This window comes from Erythrolamprus reginae, chromosome 3, assembly GCF_031021105.1.
Source record: "Erythrolamprus reginae isolate rEryReg1 chromosome 3, rEryReg1.hap1, whole genome shotgun sequence".
NCBI lineage: Eukaryota > Metazoa > Chordata > Lepidosauria > Squamata > Dipsadidae > Erythrolamprus > Erythrolamprus reginae.
The window spans coordinates 235,392,980-235,413,074 of NC_091952.1; the positions used below are offsets into that span (position 1 = coordinate 235,392,980).

The 20,095-nt window shown below is 36.9% G+C and overlaps 1 protein-coding gene across 1 annotated transcript in view; it reads right to left on the bottom strand.

Annotated features, from left to right (window-relative positions):
* The window catches only part of CSMD3 (CUB and Sushi multiple domains 3), a 615,639-nt gene that overhangs the window by 114,547 nt on the left and 480,997 nt on the right, over positions 1–20,095 (bottom strand). The window contains 7 exon segments of the mRNA XM_070748648.1: positions 3–38; positions 283–471; positions 9,671–9,784; positions 13,219–13,299; positions 14,208–14,353; positions 16,161–16,338; positions 18,396–18,584. Of these exon segments, the coding sequence (XP_070604749.1) occupies positions 3–38; positions 283–471; positions 9,671–9,784; positions 13,219–13,299; positions 14,208–14,353; positions 16,161–16,338; positions 18,396–18,584 (933 nt within the window).

Genomic DNA, 20,095 nt, shown 5'->3' on the forward strand with positions numbered 1-20,095 from the left:
GCTTAAAGAAATTAGCAATGGGCTATGACTGGTTGGTCCTTCATCCCAGTGAACATATGAGGAAAAAAGAAAGACCAAAATTAGAGAAATGTTAAATGTTTTGTTGGATATATAACCATTTGAATAATGTAATATATATAGCAGCCATCTGTTCATAGCAAGTGAAAATGTTCATTAATTGTATGCAACAATCACACTGTGTTATTTTTGATACAATGCTTAATGTAATATTAATTGATTTAAAAAAACGTATGCATTCAAAGTTGAATATCCTTTAGTTACCATCAAACACCTCAAGTATATCAAATTCTTTTTCAGTCTGGAAGAATTCAAAGTAAAGGCTGATGTTGTAACCCTTTTCCACTGTAATGGTCCAAGCACACATTTGAAGGTTTGGATAGCTATCTGGGTATCCTGGGCTCAGGATCACTCCAGTTGAATCAAGGCGCAATTCATTTGCAGGACACAATACTGCAAGAGAGACAATGGGACAGACAGAGAAATAAAGAGAAAAGAGAATAAGCTGTAAAAACCGAATAAGTGAAAATATATAGGATATTTAGGGGGGGGGGTGTTTCAGCTTGGACATCAAACACTTCATCCTAAAAGCATCAAAACATGGATAAATGTCTGGAAACAGTAGAGAAGAAATATATTCATATTCATGTACAGTGTTCCCTCGATTTCCGCGGGGGATGCGTTCCGAGACTGCCCGTGAAAGTCAAATTTCCGCGAAGTAGAGATGCGGAAGTAAATACACTATTTTTGGCTATGAACAGTATCACAAGCCTTCCCTTAACACTTTAAACCCCTAAAGTGCAATTTCCCATTCCCTTAGCAACCATTTAGATCATTACTCACCATGTTTATTTATTAAAGTTTATTAAAAAAAATATTTATTAAAGTCGGATGAAAGTTTGGCGATGACATATGACGTCATCGGGCGGGAAAAACCATGGTATAGGGAAAAAACCCGCAAAGTAATTTTTAATTTATATTTTTGAAAAACCGTGGTATAGACTTTTCGCGAAGTTTGAACCCGCGAAAATCAAGGGAACACTGTATTTGATATTTTTACCTTTGTATATTTTAGATATTCTTTTCTGAAATGATCTCTATTTATTCAAGTATATCTCATTATGTATCAAATAAACAGAAGCTAAACTCTTCCAAATAATTGTCACTTCAAATAGAATAGGAATGCAACATTTATTGACTATCAACATCCTTTGTGAGCCTGTAGAACTACACTTCGGGGGAAATTTGGTGTCTTAAACCTTGCCAGACTTAAGGAACCATTGTACTCCTTAGTTCTTGCAATTCCCTTCCATGATAAAATGGATCCTGGCCTTCGTCACTTTTTGAGTCAACATTGATACATTATGGATCTCTTGAAATGACATAAAGTTTGCATTGTTAAAGTAATTACATCTTTCAACGAGGGGTTCTTGGTGATGATTTTTTTTTCTTTGCAGATGTTTCATTACCCAAACTAGATAACACCATTAGTGTTACCCATCTTTTAATCTCTTAAGGATTTGAAAAAGATATGGATGGGTTAGTCAACTACATAAAGGATTTGGTATATACTGTAGTTGTCGTATACACCAAATATATATATGTATTCCTATTCTTCCTTCATCCTCCAATAAGATGGTTCTGTGGGCACTAGGCTAAGATTCTTAGTGCCTCAAAGGCACAAAACTATTGGGGCTGTGCAAAGAGATGGGTACTTCAGGACATTCAGAACGATACAGAAGTTAACTCTTGTTTAATCCTTAAAACTGGTGTGTATTTGATCAGTCCCTAGAATCACTACACTGTACATTTTCAAGAGATGTATGTGTTCCTAACTAGACCAGAGGTTGGCCACCTTAAATACTCAAAGATCCATTTGGACCCGTTTCCCATAGAAAAAGAAACACCGGGAGCCACAAAAACCTTTTGACATTTAAAATGAAGATAAGACCTGATATATTATTTTTAACCTTTATGCTATGTATTAAAAATCTATAGTGTGTTGCATTTATGAAATCAATGACCTGCTACAGAGAACACACATTTTTATTTCTGCATGCACCAAAAACATTTTGACCTCTGAAAAAAAATAGATGTGTCAAAAAGTTCAATAAATCACGTGCCAGTGGGTGTCACACAGTGGTGGCTGTGACATATATTTTGAGTGATGAATCCACAGCAGAGGGATGAAAGAGCCACATGTTGCTCCAGAGCTGTGGATTGCAGACCTCTGCTCTAGACTAACTCTGATCAGTTCACATTATAAGAACTAGATTAAATGTAATGAAGTTACATTTAATGTAAAATGGAACAGTTACATTTAATAGAAAATGGTAAACGTGGTAGTATATCTTGGGGCAATCATGGCTTTATTGTCCTCCAGAATATTGTCAAGGTGAGCAGTGAGCACCATTCAGAACTCAGACGAAAACTCATTCTATAAGGCAAGCACCACAAGACTTAACTAAACTTCCATCAATTTAATAGAATTTCCTTTCAGCGGAGCAAGTTGATCATTGATCAACTGAATGGCTTGCTTGCTCTTTTTGTCTCTCTACTTAGCATATGCTTAGTATGCTTTGTGTCTGGAAATAAATGGAACTATTTTCAAGTCTGCCCAACAGGCTTTTATTTCTTTTCCCTGGTATTGTTTTCTTTCCTCTTTTTTAGACATGCCTGCATAATTTGGAGAAAAAGAAAAGCATCTTCTATCCCAGAAGTTACATGTTGCTCTTTGTGAAATGATGTGCTATTCAAATATTTCATTGGCACAGATTATTTTTATCCTTTGAGAATACAATAATTAAGTGTTGCTAAATAAATGGATTAATAAATAATTCCTAGATAATGAATATTTTTTTTTAAAGTTAAGAGAATGTGCATATTTTTTCATAAAATGCCTAGCTATTTAATAGCAGAGCTATTCAAAACTAAACAGGTTTTTAAATTAAACATTTGATGGCTTGAGCCATATTTCTCTTAAGTGCTTAATTGACTGTTAGTCCCAATACAGAAAGACAATCACTTGTTTTCTACTATCACAATTAAGATAACTGAAGAAAAAAAAATACTATATCAACTCCAGATTGAAAATCTTTTAATGCCATATGCTTGGTAAAATATGCAGATGAAATTAAATAATACTTGACTCTCTCTTTTTTTCCTTCAAGGAATTAATTTTTGCTTCTGCTCTGCACTAAATTAAGATGATGGAGCCAGCCAGCAGTTTCTGAACTGAGAGTGGAATAAATATTTTTAAAAGTCAAATTGATGATTTGAAGGCAAATCATGTCAGACTAATCTCATTGATTTCTTTGACTATGTCACAAAGGTGTTGGATGAAGGTGGTGCCGTGGATATTGCCTACCTGGACTTCAGCAAAGCCTTTGATACGGTTCCACATAAAGAGCTGATAGATAAATTAGTGAAGATTGGACTTAATCCCTGGATAGTTCAATGGATTTGCAGCTGGCTGAAGCATAGACATCAGAGAGTTATTGTTAACGGCGAGTATTCTGAGCAGAGTCAGGTTACAAGCGGTGTGCCACAAGGGTCTGTTCTGGGTCCTATTCTTTTTAATATGTTTGTGAGTGACATAGGGGAAGGTTTGGTAGGGAAGGTTTGCCTATTTGCCGATGACTCTAAAGTGTGCAATAGGGTTGATATTCCTGGAGGCGTCTGTAATATGGTAAATGATTTAGCTTTACTAGATAAATGGTCAAAGCAATGGAAACTGCAGTTTAATGTTTCCAAATGTAAAATAATGCACTTGGGGAAAAGGAATCCTCAATCTGAGTATTGCATTGGCAGTTCTGTGTTAGCAAAAACTTCAGAAGAGAAGGATTTAGGGGTAGTGATTTCTGACAGTCTCAAAATGGGTGAACAGTGCAGTCAGGCGGCAGGAAAAGCAAGTAGGATGCTTGGCTGCATAGCTAGAGGTATAACAAGCAGGAAGAGGGAGATTATGATCCCGCTATATAGAATGCTGGTGAGACCACATTGGAATACTGTGTTCAGTTCTGGAGACCTCACCTACAAAAAGATATTGACAAAATTGAATGGGTCCAAAGACGGGCTACAAGAATGGTGGAAGGTCTTAAAGCATAAAACGTATCAGGAAAGACTTAATGAACTCAATCTGTATAGTCTGGAGGACAGAAGGAAAAGGGGGGGCATGATCGAAACATTTAAATATATTAAAGGGTTAAATAAAGTCCAGGAGGGAAGTGTTTTTAATAGGAAAGTGAACACAAGGACAAGGGGACACAATCTGAAGTTAGTTGGGGGAAAGATCAAAAGCAACATGAGAAAATATTATTTTACTGAAAGAGTAGTAGATCCTTGGAACAAACTTCCAGCAGACGTGGTAGATAAATCCACAGTAACTGAATTTAAACATGCCTGGGATAAACATATATCCATCCTAAGATAAAATACAGAAAATAGTATAAGGGCAGACTAGATGGACCATGAAGTCTTTTTCTGCCGTCAGACTTCTATGTTTCTATGATCAAGACTGCATAATTGAAGCCCATTATTGTTACACAGTATATATTTCTGATATTGATAAATATACTGACCAATGTTAAAAGGTACCACTCAAACACAGGTAAGATGGATGATGCATTCTATGAGCTGCTCTCACCATTGACATTAACTGCTTAAATTATCCTATGAGGCAACATTCACAATGAGCTGAATTGATCTTGAATGGCAAAGGTAGAAGAATCAGTAATGCAAATGGTTCCTTTTCACCAATATATGTCAAATATACCAGGTCTGAGGGTACAAATACTAAGATCACATGTATGGGTATACAGTGGTACCTCAAAATACGAACCCCTCGTCTTACGAACAACTCGTGATACGAACCCGGGGTTCAGAAAAATTTTGCCTCTTCTTACGAACTTTTTTCAAGTTACGAACCGGCGTTCGGAGACTGCTGGGAAGCCGCGCGGCTGTTTTAAAAGGTAACAGCCGGGCGGCGGGGCTTCCCAGAAGCCTCCCGAACGCCGGTTCGTAACTCGAACAAAGTTCGTAAGAAGAGGCAAAATTTCGCTGAACCCCGGGTTCGGGGTTCGGGGGGTGCTGGCAAGCCCCCCAGGCCGGCTGCGACCTTTTAAAACACCCGCGCCGCTTCGCAGCTGTCTCCTAAAGCCGAACGCCCCCCAGGCCGGCTGCGACCTTTTAAAACACCCGCGCCGCTTCGCAGCTGTCTCCCGAAGCCAAACGCGGAAGTTCGGCTTTAGCGTTCGGCTTCAGGAGACAGCTGCGAAGCGGCACGGGTGTTTTAAAAGGTCGCAGCCGACCTGGGGGGCTTGCCAGCACCCCCCCGAACCCCAAACCCGGGTTCGGGGGGGGGGGGGTGCTGGCAAGCCCCCCAGGCCGGCTGCGACCTTTTAAAACAGCCGCGCCGCTTTGCACCTGTCTCCCGAAGCCGAACGCGGAAGTTCGGCTTTAGCGTTCGGCTTCAGGAGACAGCTGCAAAGTGGCGCGGGTGTTTTAAAAGGTCGCAGCCAGCCTGGGGGGCTTGCCAGCACCCTCCCAAACCCCGAACCCGGGTTCAGGGGGGTGCTGGAGCCCCCCAGGCCGGCTGTCACCTTTTAAAACAGCCGTGCGGCTTCGCAGCAGTCTCCGAACGCCGGTTCGTAACTTGAAAAAAGCCGTTTTTTTTGCGGGGGGGGTTTTGGTTGTATGGATTAATTGACTTTACATTGTTTCCTATGGGAAACAATGTTTCGTCTTATGAACCTTTCGTCTTACGAACCTCCTCCTTGCACCAATTAAGTTAGTATCATGAGGTATTACTGTATTTAAAACATTTCATAGTGAATTGTATTTTTTTTTGTGCAATGCAGTAGACCAAAAATGTATATTAGCTCTGGTTCTGCTTTTGATAAGGGCTACTCAGCTTTGCTGACAATCCAGGATATACCATTTATTGATTGAATGCAAATAAAATTATATCTCTTCAGAGTGATATGGTTACTTTAGACAAACCAGACACAACACCAGCTTCTAGAATATTCTTTTAAACCTATCTATATGTACCTTTGGATGGAAGACTAAAATCAGAACAAAATAGCATCTATTCTTTTATTAGGAATGTAGAAACTGATTATGACTTATCTTTAATTGAGTAGCAAGGCGTGGATTTTTAGCAATATGTTCGAAAGGTCAATATTTCTAATAAAAGGAGTAATTTCCAGGTTTCAGCAGTGTCAATTAAAGGTATTAAGACTGATGAATACCTATGAGTTCAAGAACCCTGTGTATTAAGTGACAATAGATTAAGAGTATTGTAACATCATCATTTAATAAAAAAGGAAATTTTCTCTGCACCTTTTCTATTTAATAAAATACAGTTAATGAAAATATACCAGAAAATGAATGTTTAGGCAAGTTCTATGATCTGTTCATAGATACCTTATTTCTGACCCTAAGCATTCGAGAGCTTCTGATTGCTTTTTTGAAAAATAACAAAATATTTTTTTAATGGAAAATGTCAAGATCCTTGCTTTACCACTAATAGATAGGATGGGATGAGATGATAGAATACGAGTAACTGCAGTCTCTTGGTGGATCATTCATTCATTCGTTTGTTCATTGATTGAACTCAAGCACTGCTTATCTTTTTCAAAGGAAAATTACAGATGGTCACAATAGGTTTTGGAAAGTTTTTGCTAAATAATATCTCCCCCTCCCACAAATGGATGACTATTATTTTGATTGAAATGAGTAAAGTGGTATTTGAAATAAATAAGTTATCAAAGCTGTAGGTTAACAAATGAATAGAATTTCACGGAGTACCTTGGAAAGAAAATAAAGTTATATTTCTTGTACCATAAAAACTAAAGGAGAGCTGGAGCCAATCTAGAACATTTACATCATTTGAATCTGAATTCACCACAACTTTAAGGAATAAGTCTGGATGAAAAATAAGCACTATCCCAAAGTCATTCAGTGAATTTTCATGTCTACATATAAATTTCAATCATGGATCTTTCTAATCCTCGTTTAACATCTTAGCCACCTGATCACTCAATTGTTTAGTTATTTCTGACTCTTCATGATTTAATGGGCAACTATTTGCCAGGATTGTGTGTCAGCTACTTTGAAGTCTTGCAAGTTTGTGCTTTGACATCAGTAATTACAGCCAGCCACCTCAACTTTTGTCAGCTTCTTTCTTGATTGCCGTCAAATTTTCCAAAGAGCTTCTTAAAAGCTTCTTCTTCTACAGCACATGTCCAAAATATTTAAGCATTATCTTTATTATTAGTGCTCAAATTGATTTTACTGGGTCTGATATTTAATTATTTGCTCTTTTTTATGTTCAACAATTCTCACCAGTTTTAAGGTACCAGATTTTCATCATTTACTGTTTCTGATGGTCCAATTTTAATAGCTGCATATGGCCGCAATACGAGAAGATCATGGCTGCAATATTACTTGTGTTCTCTTGTCAATAGCACACAGTAAGAAAAAGGAAGGGAAATAAGAAGACAATACACACAAATCACTTTCAGGAATGGTTCACATTTGCCCTCTGGATATTCCTCAACTTCAAATCAAATATATGAATATATAGCCTTCATCAGTCAGGCATACCCTTCTAGGATTGGAACCTGGGCTGAGTGACGAAGGCTAAAAAGCTTGAAATAGATCTATACAGTGGTGCCTCGGTTTTCGAATGCTTCCCTTCTCGTACATTTCGGATATCGAACAAAATTTTCTGCAAAAATTTGCTTCAGTATCCGAACAAAAATTCGGATACCGAACAGCCAGAGAAAATTTTGTTCATTATCTGAAATGTAATCCCGGCAGCTTCAGGGCGCTGAGGAGCTCTCTAAGAGCTCCAAGCTGCAGGAAAGGTGGGGGCTGCTGCAATCCCGGCAGCTTTGGGGGGCTCCTTTCCTCATTGCTTCGTTTTATTACCTGTAAGGAGCTTCAAAAACTTTTTTCCTGTGGCTGCAAAAGCGGCGATTTCCCTTCCAGTAGCAAGAGCGCCGGGAACGTCACGTGATGAAGGGAAGCCGGCGGAGCCATCTCAGCAATTGCTGCCGCTCCAGCAGCTTCTCTTCATTACGTGACTTCCCGGCGCTCTTGCTACTGGAAGGGAAATCGCCGCTGTTGAAGCCACAGGAAAAAAGTTTTTGAAGCTCCTTACAGGTAATAAAACGAAGCAATGAGGAAAGGAGCCCCCAGAAGCTGCCATCCCGGCAGCTTCAGGGCGCTGAGGAGCTCTCTAAGAGCTCCAAGCTGCAGGAAAGGTGGGGGCTGCTGCAATCCCGGCAGCTTTGGAGGGCTCTTTTCCTCATTGCTTCGTTTTATTACCTGTAAGGAGCTTCAAAAACTTTTTTCCTGTGGCTGCAACAGCGGCGATTTCCCTTCCAGTAGCAAGAGCCCCGGGAAGTCACGTAATGAAGAGAAGCTGCTGGAGCGGCAGCAATTGCTGAGATGGCTCCGCCCGCTTCCCTTCATCACATGACGTTCCCGGCGCTCTTGCTACTGGAAGGGAAATCGCCGCTGTTGCAGCCACAGGAAAAAAGTTTTTGAAGCTCCTTACAGGTAATAAAACAAAGCAATGAGGAAAGGAGCCCCCCAAAGCTGCCGGGATTGCAGCAGCCCCCACCTTTCCTGCAGCTTGGAGTAGCGAATTTATTTATCCCATTGGAAATAAAGAAAATAGATTTAATTGGTTCCCAGCGAGTTAACAGGGGCTGGGAACCAATTAAATCCATTTCCATTATTTCCTATGGGATAAATAAATTCGGTACTCGACCAAATCGGTTCTCGACCACACTTCTGGAACGAATTGTGGTCGAGTACCGAGGTGCCACTGTAGCAGTATCCCTTTATTTCTTTATCAGTTCTTTGCAAGTTTGGAAAAATATGGTTTGGTGTCTGGATGGCCCCTGGAGTGGGGCTGAAAAGGCAAAAGGGAGCAGTGAACTCCCCCCCATATTTGGGCATGCCGAGTGACTCGATAGAAATACACACACACACAGACACACACACTGCTCAATAAAGGGAACACTTAAAAAACAGAATATAATTTCAAGTAAATCAAACTTCTGTAAAATCAAACTGTCCACTTAGGAAGCAAAACTGTTTGACAGTCAATTTCATATGCTGATGTGCATATTGAATAGTTGTGCAAATGAAATATTCAATGAGAATATTTCATTTATTCAGATCTACGATGTGTTATTTGAGTGATCCCTTTATTTTCTTGAGCAGTATATATATATATATATATATATATATACACTGCTCAAAAAAATAAAGGGAACACTTAAACAACACAATATAACTGCAAGTAAATCAAACTTCTGTGAAATCAAACTGTCCACTTAGGAAGCAACACTGATTGACAATCAAATTTCACATGCTGTTGTGCACATTCAACTTTGTACAGAAGAAAGTATTCAATGAGAATATTTTATTCATTCAGATTTAGGATGTGTTATTTGAGTGTTCCCTTTATTTTTCTGAGCAGTACACACACACACACACATATGCCATTCAAATTATATATTATATTATATGTGACTCTGCCGTGGTGTTTATCGATGCTAACTAAAAATAGTTAACATAGACATCAAAGTAAGCAAATATATATTTAAAATATTTTTTAGAAAGAGTTTAAAACCTTGGCATGAAGGTGGTATACCATCCATCTGCAATCTCTCTCCTAGTCGACATGTCAGAATCTCACTACCAACTAATGTAAAACCTGGTACACACTGGTATCTTATTATGTCCCCTGTGTAATAAAAAAAGGAGAAAAAGAGAAAAGTTTGTAGTTAAACAGAAATTAATAGGCACTTTCAGTGTTGACAATAGCATTGATTAACGAAGCATGTTTCCCAACCTATATAATGTGAAAATGACCACTAGCACAAATAGGTTCTATTAAACAGAGGAAATGATGTGGCAAATAAGCCAGTAATTTGTCATTTCATGCCAGCTGTGCTATTAATGTGACTCACACATTTGCATGGTCGTGAATCTGTGGCGTTGAAAAGCTTTATATTTTGTTGCTATTACAGCAATTTAAAAAAAGCATCTAGTGTTCTTATTTCTAGGACAGTGGTACCTCTACTTATGAACTTAATTCGTTCCGTGACCAGGTTATTAAGTAGAAAGTTTTTTAAGAAGCAGCAATTTTTCCCATAGCAATCAGTGTAAAAGTAAATAATGTATGCTATTGGGGAAACCACAGGTAGGGTGGAGGTTCTGTTTCCTCCCAGGAGATTCCTAGAGAGGCCCCACGGAGGCTTCTCCCTGCTTTTTCTGGGGCTGTTTCCTTCCAGGAGATTCCTAGAGAAGCCCCTCAGAGATTTCTCCCCGCCTTTTCCCGCCCTGTTTTCTCCCAGGAGTTTCCTAGAGAAGCCCCACAGAGGCTTCTCCTCACCTTTTCCGGTTACAATTTTGAAGGCTCGCATTTGTAAGTGGAAACAGTTCTTGAGAAGAGGGAAAAAATCTTGAACACCCAGTTCTTATCTAGAAAAGTATGTAGAAGCGTTTGTAGGTAGAGGTACCACTGTACTAATATAAACCATTAAGTTAGTGTTGACACTTTCATAATCACATGCATTTGATGCTTGAACTTTCCTAAGGACAGTAACTTTCCCTGGAATCAATCAAGCAAACAATCAATCAATCAATCAATCAATCAATCAATCAATCATCACTGTCTGTCTGTTTATTTATCTATGCAGGCTAACTTTCAATACAGTTTATGTATGATAGCAAATTCATTTTATGGTTAAAATCGAAGGAACTAAAACTAAATAATAGGAACTTTCCTATTGATGTTACAGTTAATTACTATGTATGAACTGATAGGATAGTGCAATGCATTAGAAAGGCACCTATAGCAAAGCATGTTGATTAAATGAAACATTCCTCTTTAGAGCCTTAAAGCAGCCCATCATCTGGAAATCTTGCACATCTATGATTGTTCTGTACAACTTGCACTTTTGCTTCCTTCCTCTGAACATTAAATGTTCTCGGTTTATATGAAAGCATGCATAGAGAATCAAGAAAACATTCATTGGCGGTTTTATTCAAGCATTTAAATGTTCCAGAGTACATGGCTACTTTCATGGCTACTTACTAGGGAGGCTGCTTCACCTAACATTTAATTAAAAAAATATTGTTTTAATCCTTTGCACAATTGTTGTAATTGGCAGTGTTTACCAATATTATGTGAATGTTTCCCTGTGAACTACACTTTAGTGTCAACATCTTTAGAGAGAACACAACTGAAACAGATGTACCTGCAAGCAACACAGCAGAATGATTTCTTAAAACCTTTAAAGCAAGTGAACATCTGATTGAACAAGAAAACTGTTTTTAAGGAAAATGGTATTGAGCATTTAGCCAGGTAATAGACATCAAATTGCCTCTGGCTGTACATGTCTGTCTCCTCCATCTGCACATTTTGCTATTTAGAATCGCAGCCAAAGCCTATTGGTCAGATGAAGAATGCCACAGAGTGCAAAAGGTTTTACAACAGCAGCCAGCTGAAGTGTCTCAGAGGGAGCATATAACTATAAAGTATGGCTATGGTAAAAATAGTAAAGGGCTTTTTGGATAGACCTGGAGTGTCTAGGGAATTTTATAATAGGATGTCTTGATGCAGTTTTGTTACTGATATAATCAGCCTTGAATAGCTGAAATTACGGCTATGGCAAAAATAGAAAAGGGCTCTTTGGATATACCTGGAGTGTCTGGGGAAATTTATAATAGGATGGATGTCTTGATGCAGTTTTGTTACTCCCTTGAATACTTGAAATTACTTTAAGGTGTGTGAACAATTTAAAAATAGAAAATACCATTTTTGCCATGAGCCAATTTCAGTGTTAAACACTCTATTTTGGGAAAGAAAAAATATGACTTTCTCTCTTACTCTTTTGCTATCATCTATCTATCTATCTATCTATCTATCTATCTATCTATCTATCTATCTATCTATCTATCTATCATCTATCTATCTATCTATCTATCTATCTATCTATCTATCATCTATCATCTATCATCTATCTATCTATCTATCTATCATCTATCTATCTATCTATCTATCTATCTATCTATCTATCTATCTATCTATCTATCTATCTATCTATCACACCTAGAGTACTGCATCCAGTTTTGATCACCAGACTACAAAAAAAGGCATTGAAACTCTAGAGAAAGTGCAGAAGAGAGCAACCAGGATGATAATGGGACTGGAAACTAACACATACAAAGAGCAGTTGCAGAAACTGAGCGTGGCCCGTCTGGCAAAGAGAAGAACCAGTGGTGACATGATAGTAGTGTTCCAATACTTGAGAAGCTGCCACAGAGAGGAAGGGGTCAGGCTGTTTTCCAAAGCACCAGAAGGCCAGACAAGGTATAATGGATGGTCAAAGAGAGATTCAACCTGGAAATAAGGAAGAACTTTCTGATGGTGAGAACGATCAACCAAAAGCGGACCGGGCTGCCATTTGTCCAAAATGGTGTAGGGACTCCTGCTTGAAGGGGGGGAGTTGATTAGATGGCCTACAAGGTCCCTTCCAACTCTAATAATCTAATCACTATCTATCAACATCTAACTATCATAGTTCTTGATTTACAACCATTAGTTTAATGATCGTTCAAAGTTACAACGGAACTGAAAAAGTGACTTGTGACTGTTTTTCACACTTATGACCTTTGCAGCATCCCCTTGGTCACATGTTCAAAATTCAGATGCTTGGCAACTGGCCTATTTTTAAAACAGCATCATCTATAATCATCTTCTTCAAGCTTCTGATAAGTAAGATCAATGGGGAAGCTGTATCTAACTTAATAACCATGTTAAAAGACTACAGGGTACTTCTGCTGACTGCCACTTGCCTGCAATTTGGCAATTCCAATCTCACCAGGCTCAAGGTTGACTCAGCCTTTCATCCTTCCAAAGTGGGCAAAATGAGGAGCCAGATTGTTGGGGTTGATATGCTGACTCTGTAAACCACTAGGAGAGGACTGTAAAGCACTGTGAAGCGGTATATAAGTCTAGGTACTATTGCTATAGGAGATCCTTTGTTCCTCACATAATTATAATTAGATATTTGATTATATCATAGAAAACCTAAACTTCCCTATATATGGACATGCATGTTAAATATGACATATTTTTGGAATTAAATAGACTAATTAAATTAACTTTACCTATTTCAAATTCGTCATCCTCAGTCAGAACTTCAGCATTTGGTATACTAGGTGGAGGCTGGCACACTCGAAGTTGATATGCTATGAAAGTAGCAGAAATGTTCCAATAAACACACTGTTCCAGTTTATATTATAATAATAAGCACATTGGTAGTGAAAAAAAAACAGAAGAGAGAAGAAATTACAGGGGAGCTAGCTTGCTTCTAACACCACTCCCAAATCTATGATAACATTTCCTAACTTTTATGACAAATAACTTTATTGACATTTGTTGGTATATTTAATATATATTGGTAAAATATGTGCCACCTATGAGTCCTGTTAATTGGATTCACAACAGTTAGTCTGAACAATATATATCTACAAATATGTGCTCCTTAAAGGCTACCTGAAACTTGTACCTCTGTACTACATTCCATATTATACCATTCATTTTTATTAAAATGCTACAATGTTTTTATAAAAAAAATTCCTACATTATATAATTTGCAATGAACAAAAGGTGGAATAAGATGACTTTCAAATTATTGTCCTCTCCTTGGTTTTTTTTTGCTCCTGATATACACTATAGAAATCAATGCATCATAATTATGGTTCATTCTACTCAGCCAGATGCTTAGACTGGATTTTATCCACCTATTGAGTCCTTCCCAAGAACCTGATATGGGGAGATATTGTTGTTTGATGGTGTTAAAGGTATCATCACAGAATGTAAGCTATTCCAAGTGAAGCTGACTTTTGCAGTTGATTGATGGGGATGTTCTCAATGCCAAGGGGACATTTCAGGTACAAAGTCTGCCCTGCTTCATTATTAGATTTTCATTCTATCTCTTGGCCTACTTATAAATCCTCATGTTTACTGTCATGCAATTATTACTGCCAAGCAGAAATAATTTATAAATCCAATTAGGAAAGTGTCCTTTGTGTTTATTTTTTTTAAAAGGAAAGAATACACATGCACAAACATCTTTTCGGTGTGTGAAACTCACCATGGTAACTAAGGACGAAGAAGCCACTTGTTGTAAAATCACTATGGAACTTTATTAGAACCTGGTTTGAGGTGCTATAGACAGATTCCAATGCAGTGTTGCCACTAAATTGACCGATTTGTGGTGAATTTTGCTCAGGTCCATCCCTAGAAGAGAAAAAGAAAGAGAGAAGGGAGGGAGGGAGAAAGAGGGAGAGAGGGGGAGGAGAGAGAGAGAGAGAGGAAGGAAGGAAGGAAGGAAGGAAAGAGAAATCTTACAGTTAAATAAATTTCCATTTGCTTTAAGTAAACATTTAAGCCACATCACAAGTGAAATGACAGCAAGAAAGCAAGTAATTCTATCAACTAAGTCACAAGAGGCTAAATTCATAAAGAGCTTCTGTTTGCCTTTACATTATTTTTCTTTTTCATTACAATGGAATTTGAGATGAAATGTACGCTGAAATGTAGAGATGTACATCAACAGATGTGCAGAGGTAATTCCTGGAAAGCACAATATGTTTGGAATCCAAATAAATCCAAATAATAAATTATCATACAAAGCAAACATCCTAGACTGAGCACACCGTTGTTTGCATTTAGCTAAAGTTCAATTCCATTATTTTTGTTTATAACTATTTTCTGTTACCCCTGATATATTGTATTTATAGGAATATTTATTTTCTCATTTTGCTCTGGCCGCTGTGTTTTAATGTCTCGAACATGGCATATATAATATTTTCCCCTTGTTCCAAATATGTGATTAATGGTAATTTGAACTTTTCATATTATTTTCCATTATGTGATATGATACATGGTATTTTACACACTCACTCACTCTCTCTCTCTCACACACAGAGAACACATTTTGAATTTCTAATACTGTATATATTATAGATGTTTGATATTCTGAAAACTACACTTATAGAGTTGTTAGACAGTTTTATGTTAATTTACATAAATATTTGTTGTTGTTTTCTGTAATATTAACATATCAAATACATATTTGGTTTGCTTTATGTTTGTTTAGTAATCATTGTGTAATTTTTTTTTTACCATTTAAAATAAATATTTTGCATGGATTTAATAAGAAAAGTTCATTGCAAAGTCTAAAACACAAACCTATTTATTATTATTTATATTTATAGGCCACCCTTCTTCAGTGGACTCAGGGCAGCATACAAGATAACATATATCCTAAATTTCAATGGTTAGAAGTTAATATTTAATGATAAAAAAAATCTAGATAGATAGAGGATAGATAGATACGTTGATGGATGGATGGATGGATAGATAAATACAGTACATAGATAGATAGATAGATAGATAGATAGGTAGGTAGGTAGGTAGGTAGGTAGATAGATAGATAGATAGATAGATAGATAGATAGATAGATGATAGAGGTCTGAACTATGTTTTTTTCATACATTTGAAATAAGGAGACATTAGGCATATTATATTTTAAATTCATTTGCACAGCAGAGAAAGAACTCCAATGATGCAATATGTTAAATATGTGTGAACTATAGAAATAAATGTAAATTTTGATTGAGAAACAAGTATTTCACAGTGATGTATCAATCTTAAAAATGTTTTAGCACAAGTAGGTGGAATTTTTTTCCAGTGATCCTGTATTAATAAGTTTGGTCTTTGGAACACAAATTTATAGAATTCATCATATAAGTTTTATAAACATGAAATCCTAGAGATACATTTTTCAAAGAAACTGCAGAAAATCTTAACTGTAATTCTAACTATAACTTCCAGTAAACAATATTAATAATGTGCTTACTAGTTGGGACAACATTCTTATAGAATACTTAGAATAGTAAACCAAAATTTAAATGGTCAAAAATCTGACTTGTCAAAACAGTAATTTTTATTCAGTAATTTTGAATTTTATTTCAGTAATTTTGCTTGTTCCTATGCATGATTTACTGCATAATTTTTTTAAAATATGGTAATTTTTGCTTACCAAACTGTTATAAAATCATATATTGGTTCTGTTTGAAGAACAGTAAAATTGATATAAATGCCATTTCCTGGTGGTACTCTTACAAGCCAAAAACAGTCTTGAAAATTTGGGTATTCATCAGGGTAGCCAGGTGAATATATTGTACCATTCATAGCAGTTATGTTTCCTCCACAAAGAGCTATGAGTAAAGAAAGAGGGAGGGAGGGGAGGGGAAGGGAATTGGGAAGGAGGGAGAGAGGGAGAAAAGGAGGAAGGAAGGAAGGAGTAGTAATTTCAAAATATTTATGAATTTTCTAAAAAATATATAATAGCAAAAGATATATTTTATTGCTTTAGTATAAAAAGAACAAAACCAAATCACAAATTTCCCCAAATATAGACAGCTTCCCCCCAAAGCAAAATAAAACTAAAACACATATTATGGGTTTTTAGAAACCCTATTTTTAAAAAATCAATTGTACCTTAACTTCATAAAATAATATTAAATGTAGCAAAAACATGTGATACATACAGAATATGGTTGGTCGGCTATGAATAAATTAACTGCCTTGAAATGGCCCTGGGTTGGGCCTAGAGGCAAAAAGGAGCTGTGATGCTCTTTCAATATACCAGGGTGATCCGACAGAAAAAACACAAATATATATATCATTTTTTTTCAAATTTTATCTTAATTTTCAAATTCAGCAAAAAACATGTCACACAAACACACACACACACACACACATACAGTAATCCCTCGCTACTTCGCGATTCATCTTTCATGGATTTGCTACTTCATGGGTTTTCCATTGAAACTTTTAAATCCATTAAAAATGCATAAAACTCTTCTACAGTACTACTGTACTCTATTAAAGAAACTGGTAGGATATCACATGTAGTTCCAAGTGAGAAACATTATAGAATGACTGTTTAATGCAAAGGGTGAGTTTTAAAAGTCCAAATACTCGTTAAATACATTAAAAAAAACCTTTCCTCTACTTCACGCGAGGTTCCACTCGTCATCTTCGGGCTGGTGCTTTTGGCCTTGTAATAGGGTGTACACAAGGCCAAAACCACAAGCCTGAAGATGATGACTGGGACCTCGCAGAAGCGTCGCCAGGAATCGCTGAAACTTACACAGGAAGAAACCCGAATATGCCAAGAGTTTCATATACTACTATATGATACTACTATTTGTCATTTTGCAGAGGTCTTTTCTTTTCATTTTTGGTTTAATAATATATAAAACAAAAAGTGGGAGGAAAAAGAAATTGTCTCTGCAAAATGACAAATAGTAGTATCACATTTAATTAATTAATTAATTAATTAATTAATTAATTAATTACATTAGTAGTTTTAATATTTGATTATTTTTCTACTTGTTTTGTAACTTATAAGCTGCCTAGAGTCACCTTATAAGGGAGATAGCAATTAATGAAATAATAATATTTTTTAATAATTAATAATTGTCCATCTCCCTTATAAGGTGACTCTGTGGAGCTTATAAGTCACAAAACACATAGAAAAATAATCAAATGTTGAAACATTAAAACTAGACATATTAAGAATTTAAACCAGATTGAAACCAGATCTAAGAGATACATAGGATGAGGTTTAGATCTTCTTACCCCTTCTTATATGCAATATAATAAAGTTAGAATTCACAAAGCTGCTTCCAATACCAGTCAGTCAATTTTATTCAGTCTGACTAAAATTGCTATAGTTTATTTGCAGGAGGAATATTAATATAAAACGATGTACTTGGCTTATTGCACATAACAAAATGTAATATAGATCTTTAAAATTGGACATCCCACTAGTGTAGTACTAATGAATATGATTTGTAATCAATCAGAGAACAGATTTTGAAATACTTGCTGTTCCCCTTAAGCAATTTTCTTCTCATTTCCTTGGATATCATTCTGTTCTTCAACAGCAAACCACTGTATACATCTCTATCCTGCTTTCCATCGGTTAACTATACTTGTTTTTTTTCAAAGATTGGATTTAAATTACAATATTTGAGTTTTTAATAGCTGGTGCTGTAAAAAATCAAAACTAAACATAACAAATAATAAGAAAGTGTCTGTCTGCCATCTATCTGTCTGTCTGTCTGTCTGTCTGTCTATCTATCTATCTATCTATCTATCTATCTATCTATCTATCTATCTATCTATCTATCTATCTATCTATCTACCTACCTACCTACCTACCTACCTACCTACCTACCTACCTACCTACCTATTGAAAACATACCTTCACACCTTGGAAGAGGATGGTTCCAGTTTCGACTGATTCCATGAAGACAAGTAAGGGCTGAATTTCCAATTAAAGTATATCCAAGAAAACACTCAAATGAAACAGTCTGTCCTACAGTAAAGTCAGTTCCAATAACAAATCCATTTCGGAAGGGACGTGGATCAGGACAACTTTGCAATTGATATGCTGGGGAGAAAATATATAGATATATATTGGTGTACCACAGACTTGAAAGATATCTCTGTGTGCTTCTCTTTCTAAAATACGAACACAGTGCTCATATAACTATAGGATATTCCTAATACCATATCTTTATACAGTGGTACCTCGGTACTCAACCACAATTCGTTCCAGAAGTGTGGTCGAGAACCGATTTGGTCGAGTACCGAATTTATTTATCCCATAGGAAATAATGGAAATGGATTTAATTGGTTCCCAGCCCCTGTTAACTCGCTGGGAACCAATTAAATCTATTTTCTTTATTTCCAATGGGATAAATAAATTCGCTACTCCAAGCTGCAGGAAAGGTGGGGGCTGCTGCAATCCCGGCAGCTTTGGGGGGCTCTTTTCCTCATTGCTTCCTTTTATTACCTGTAAGCAGCTTCAAAAACTTTCTCCTTCCCTGTGGCTGCAACAGCGGCGATTTCCCTTCCAGTAGCAAGAGCGCCGGGAACGTCACATGATGAAGCCGCCGGAGCCATCTCATTACGTGACGTTCCCGGCGCTCTTGCTACTGGAAGGGAAATCGCTGCTGTTGCAGCCACAGGGAAGGAGAAAGTTTTTGAAGCTCCTTACAGGTAATAAAAGGAAGCAATGAGGAAAGGAGTCCCCAGAAGCTGCCAAGATTGCAGCAGCCCCCACCTTTTCTGCAGCTTGGAGCTCTTAGAGAGCTCCTCAGCCCCCTGAAGTTGCCGGGATTACATTTCGGATAATGAACAAAATTTTCTCTGGCTGTTTGGTATCTGAATTTTTGTTCAGATACCGAAGCAAATTTTTGCCGAAAATTTTGTTCGTTATCCGAAATGTACGAGAAAGGAAGCGTTCGAGTACCGAGGTACCACTGTACTTTAAAACAAAATATTTGAATGATGTCATAGAATTGAAGGCATCTTATTCTATGTTTTCAGTTCTGGCTTTGCATTACTGTATTGAAATACACTTCATATCTAATAAATTATACTTTTCTCAACAAATAGAGCCAAAGATCGGTTTTATTGAAAGGATTAAGTTATGGCAGGTCTGGCAATAATGGTATATCCCCCTTGGACACAACACCTATGCAGTGTTTGAAAAGCTCTTTGGGTTTACATATTCATAGTGAGTCGAATTCAATGGGAGACACATGAAAACCTATTTATAATGCAAATCTTATTTAACCTCAAATACTGAAATCATCCATTTACGTAATATCTTATGAGAACTGCCAACTTGGATAAAACCGGTGACGAAAACAACAACAACCAGGCTTCATAGAAAATGTTCTTTTGAATTGAGAGGTTTTTGTTTGACTTCTTTAACTGTACTATTGCATGTTTGTGTGGTGTGTGTGTGATTACATGCTAAAGTAAATAGTGGATCAAATTACCACAAGACACAATTAGTAAGTAACATCGTAAATCACTTCAAACACAAACGAGACTGCAATCTGTTGATAATGCTATAATTTGGGATAATGGACTTAATGGTCTATTTTATTT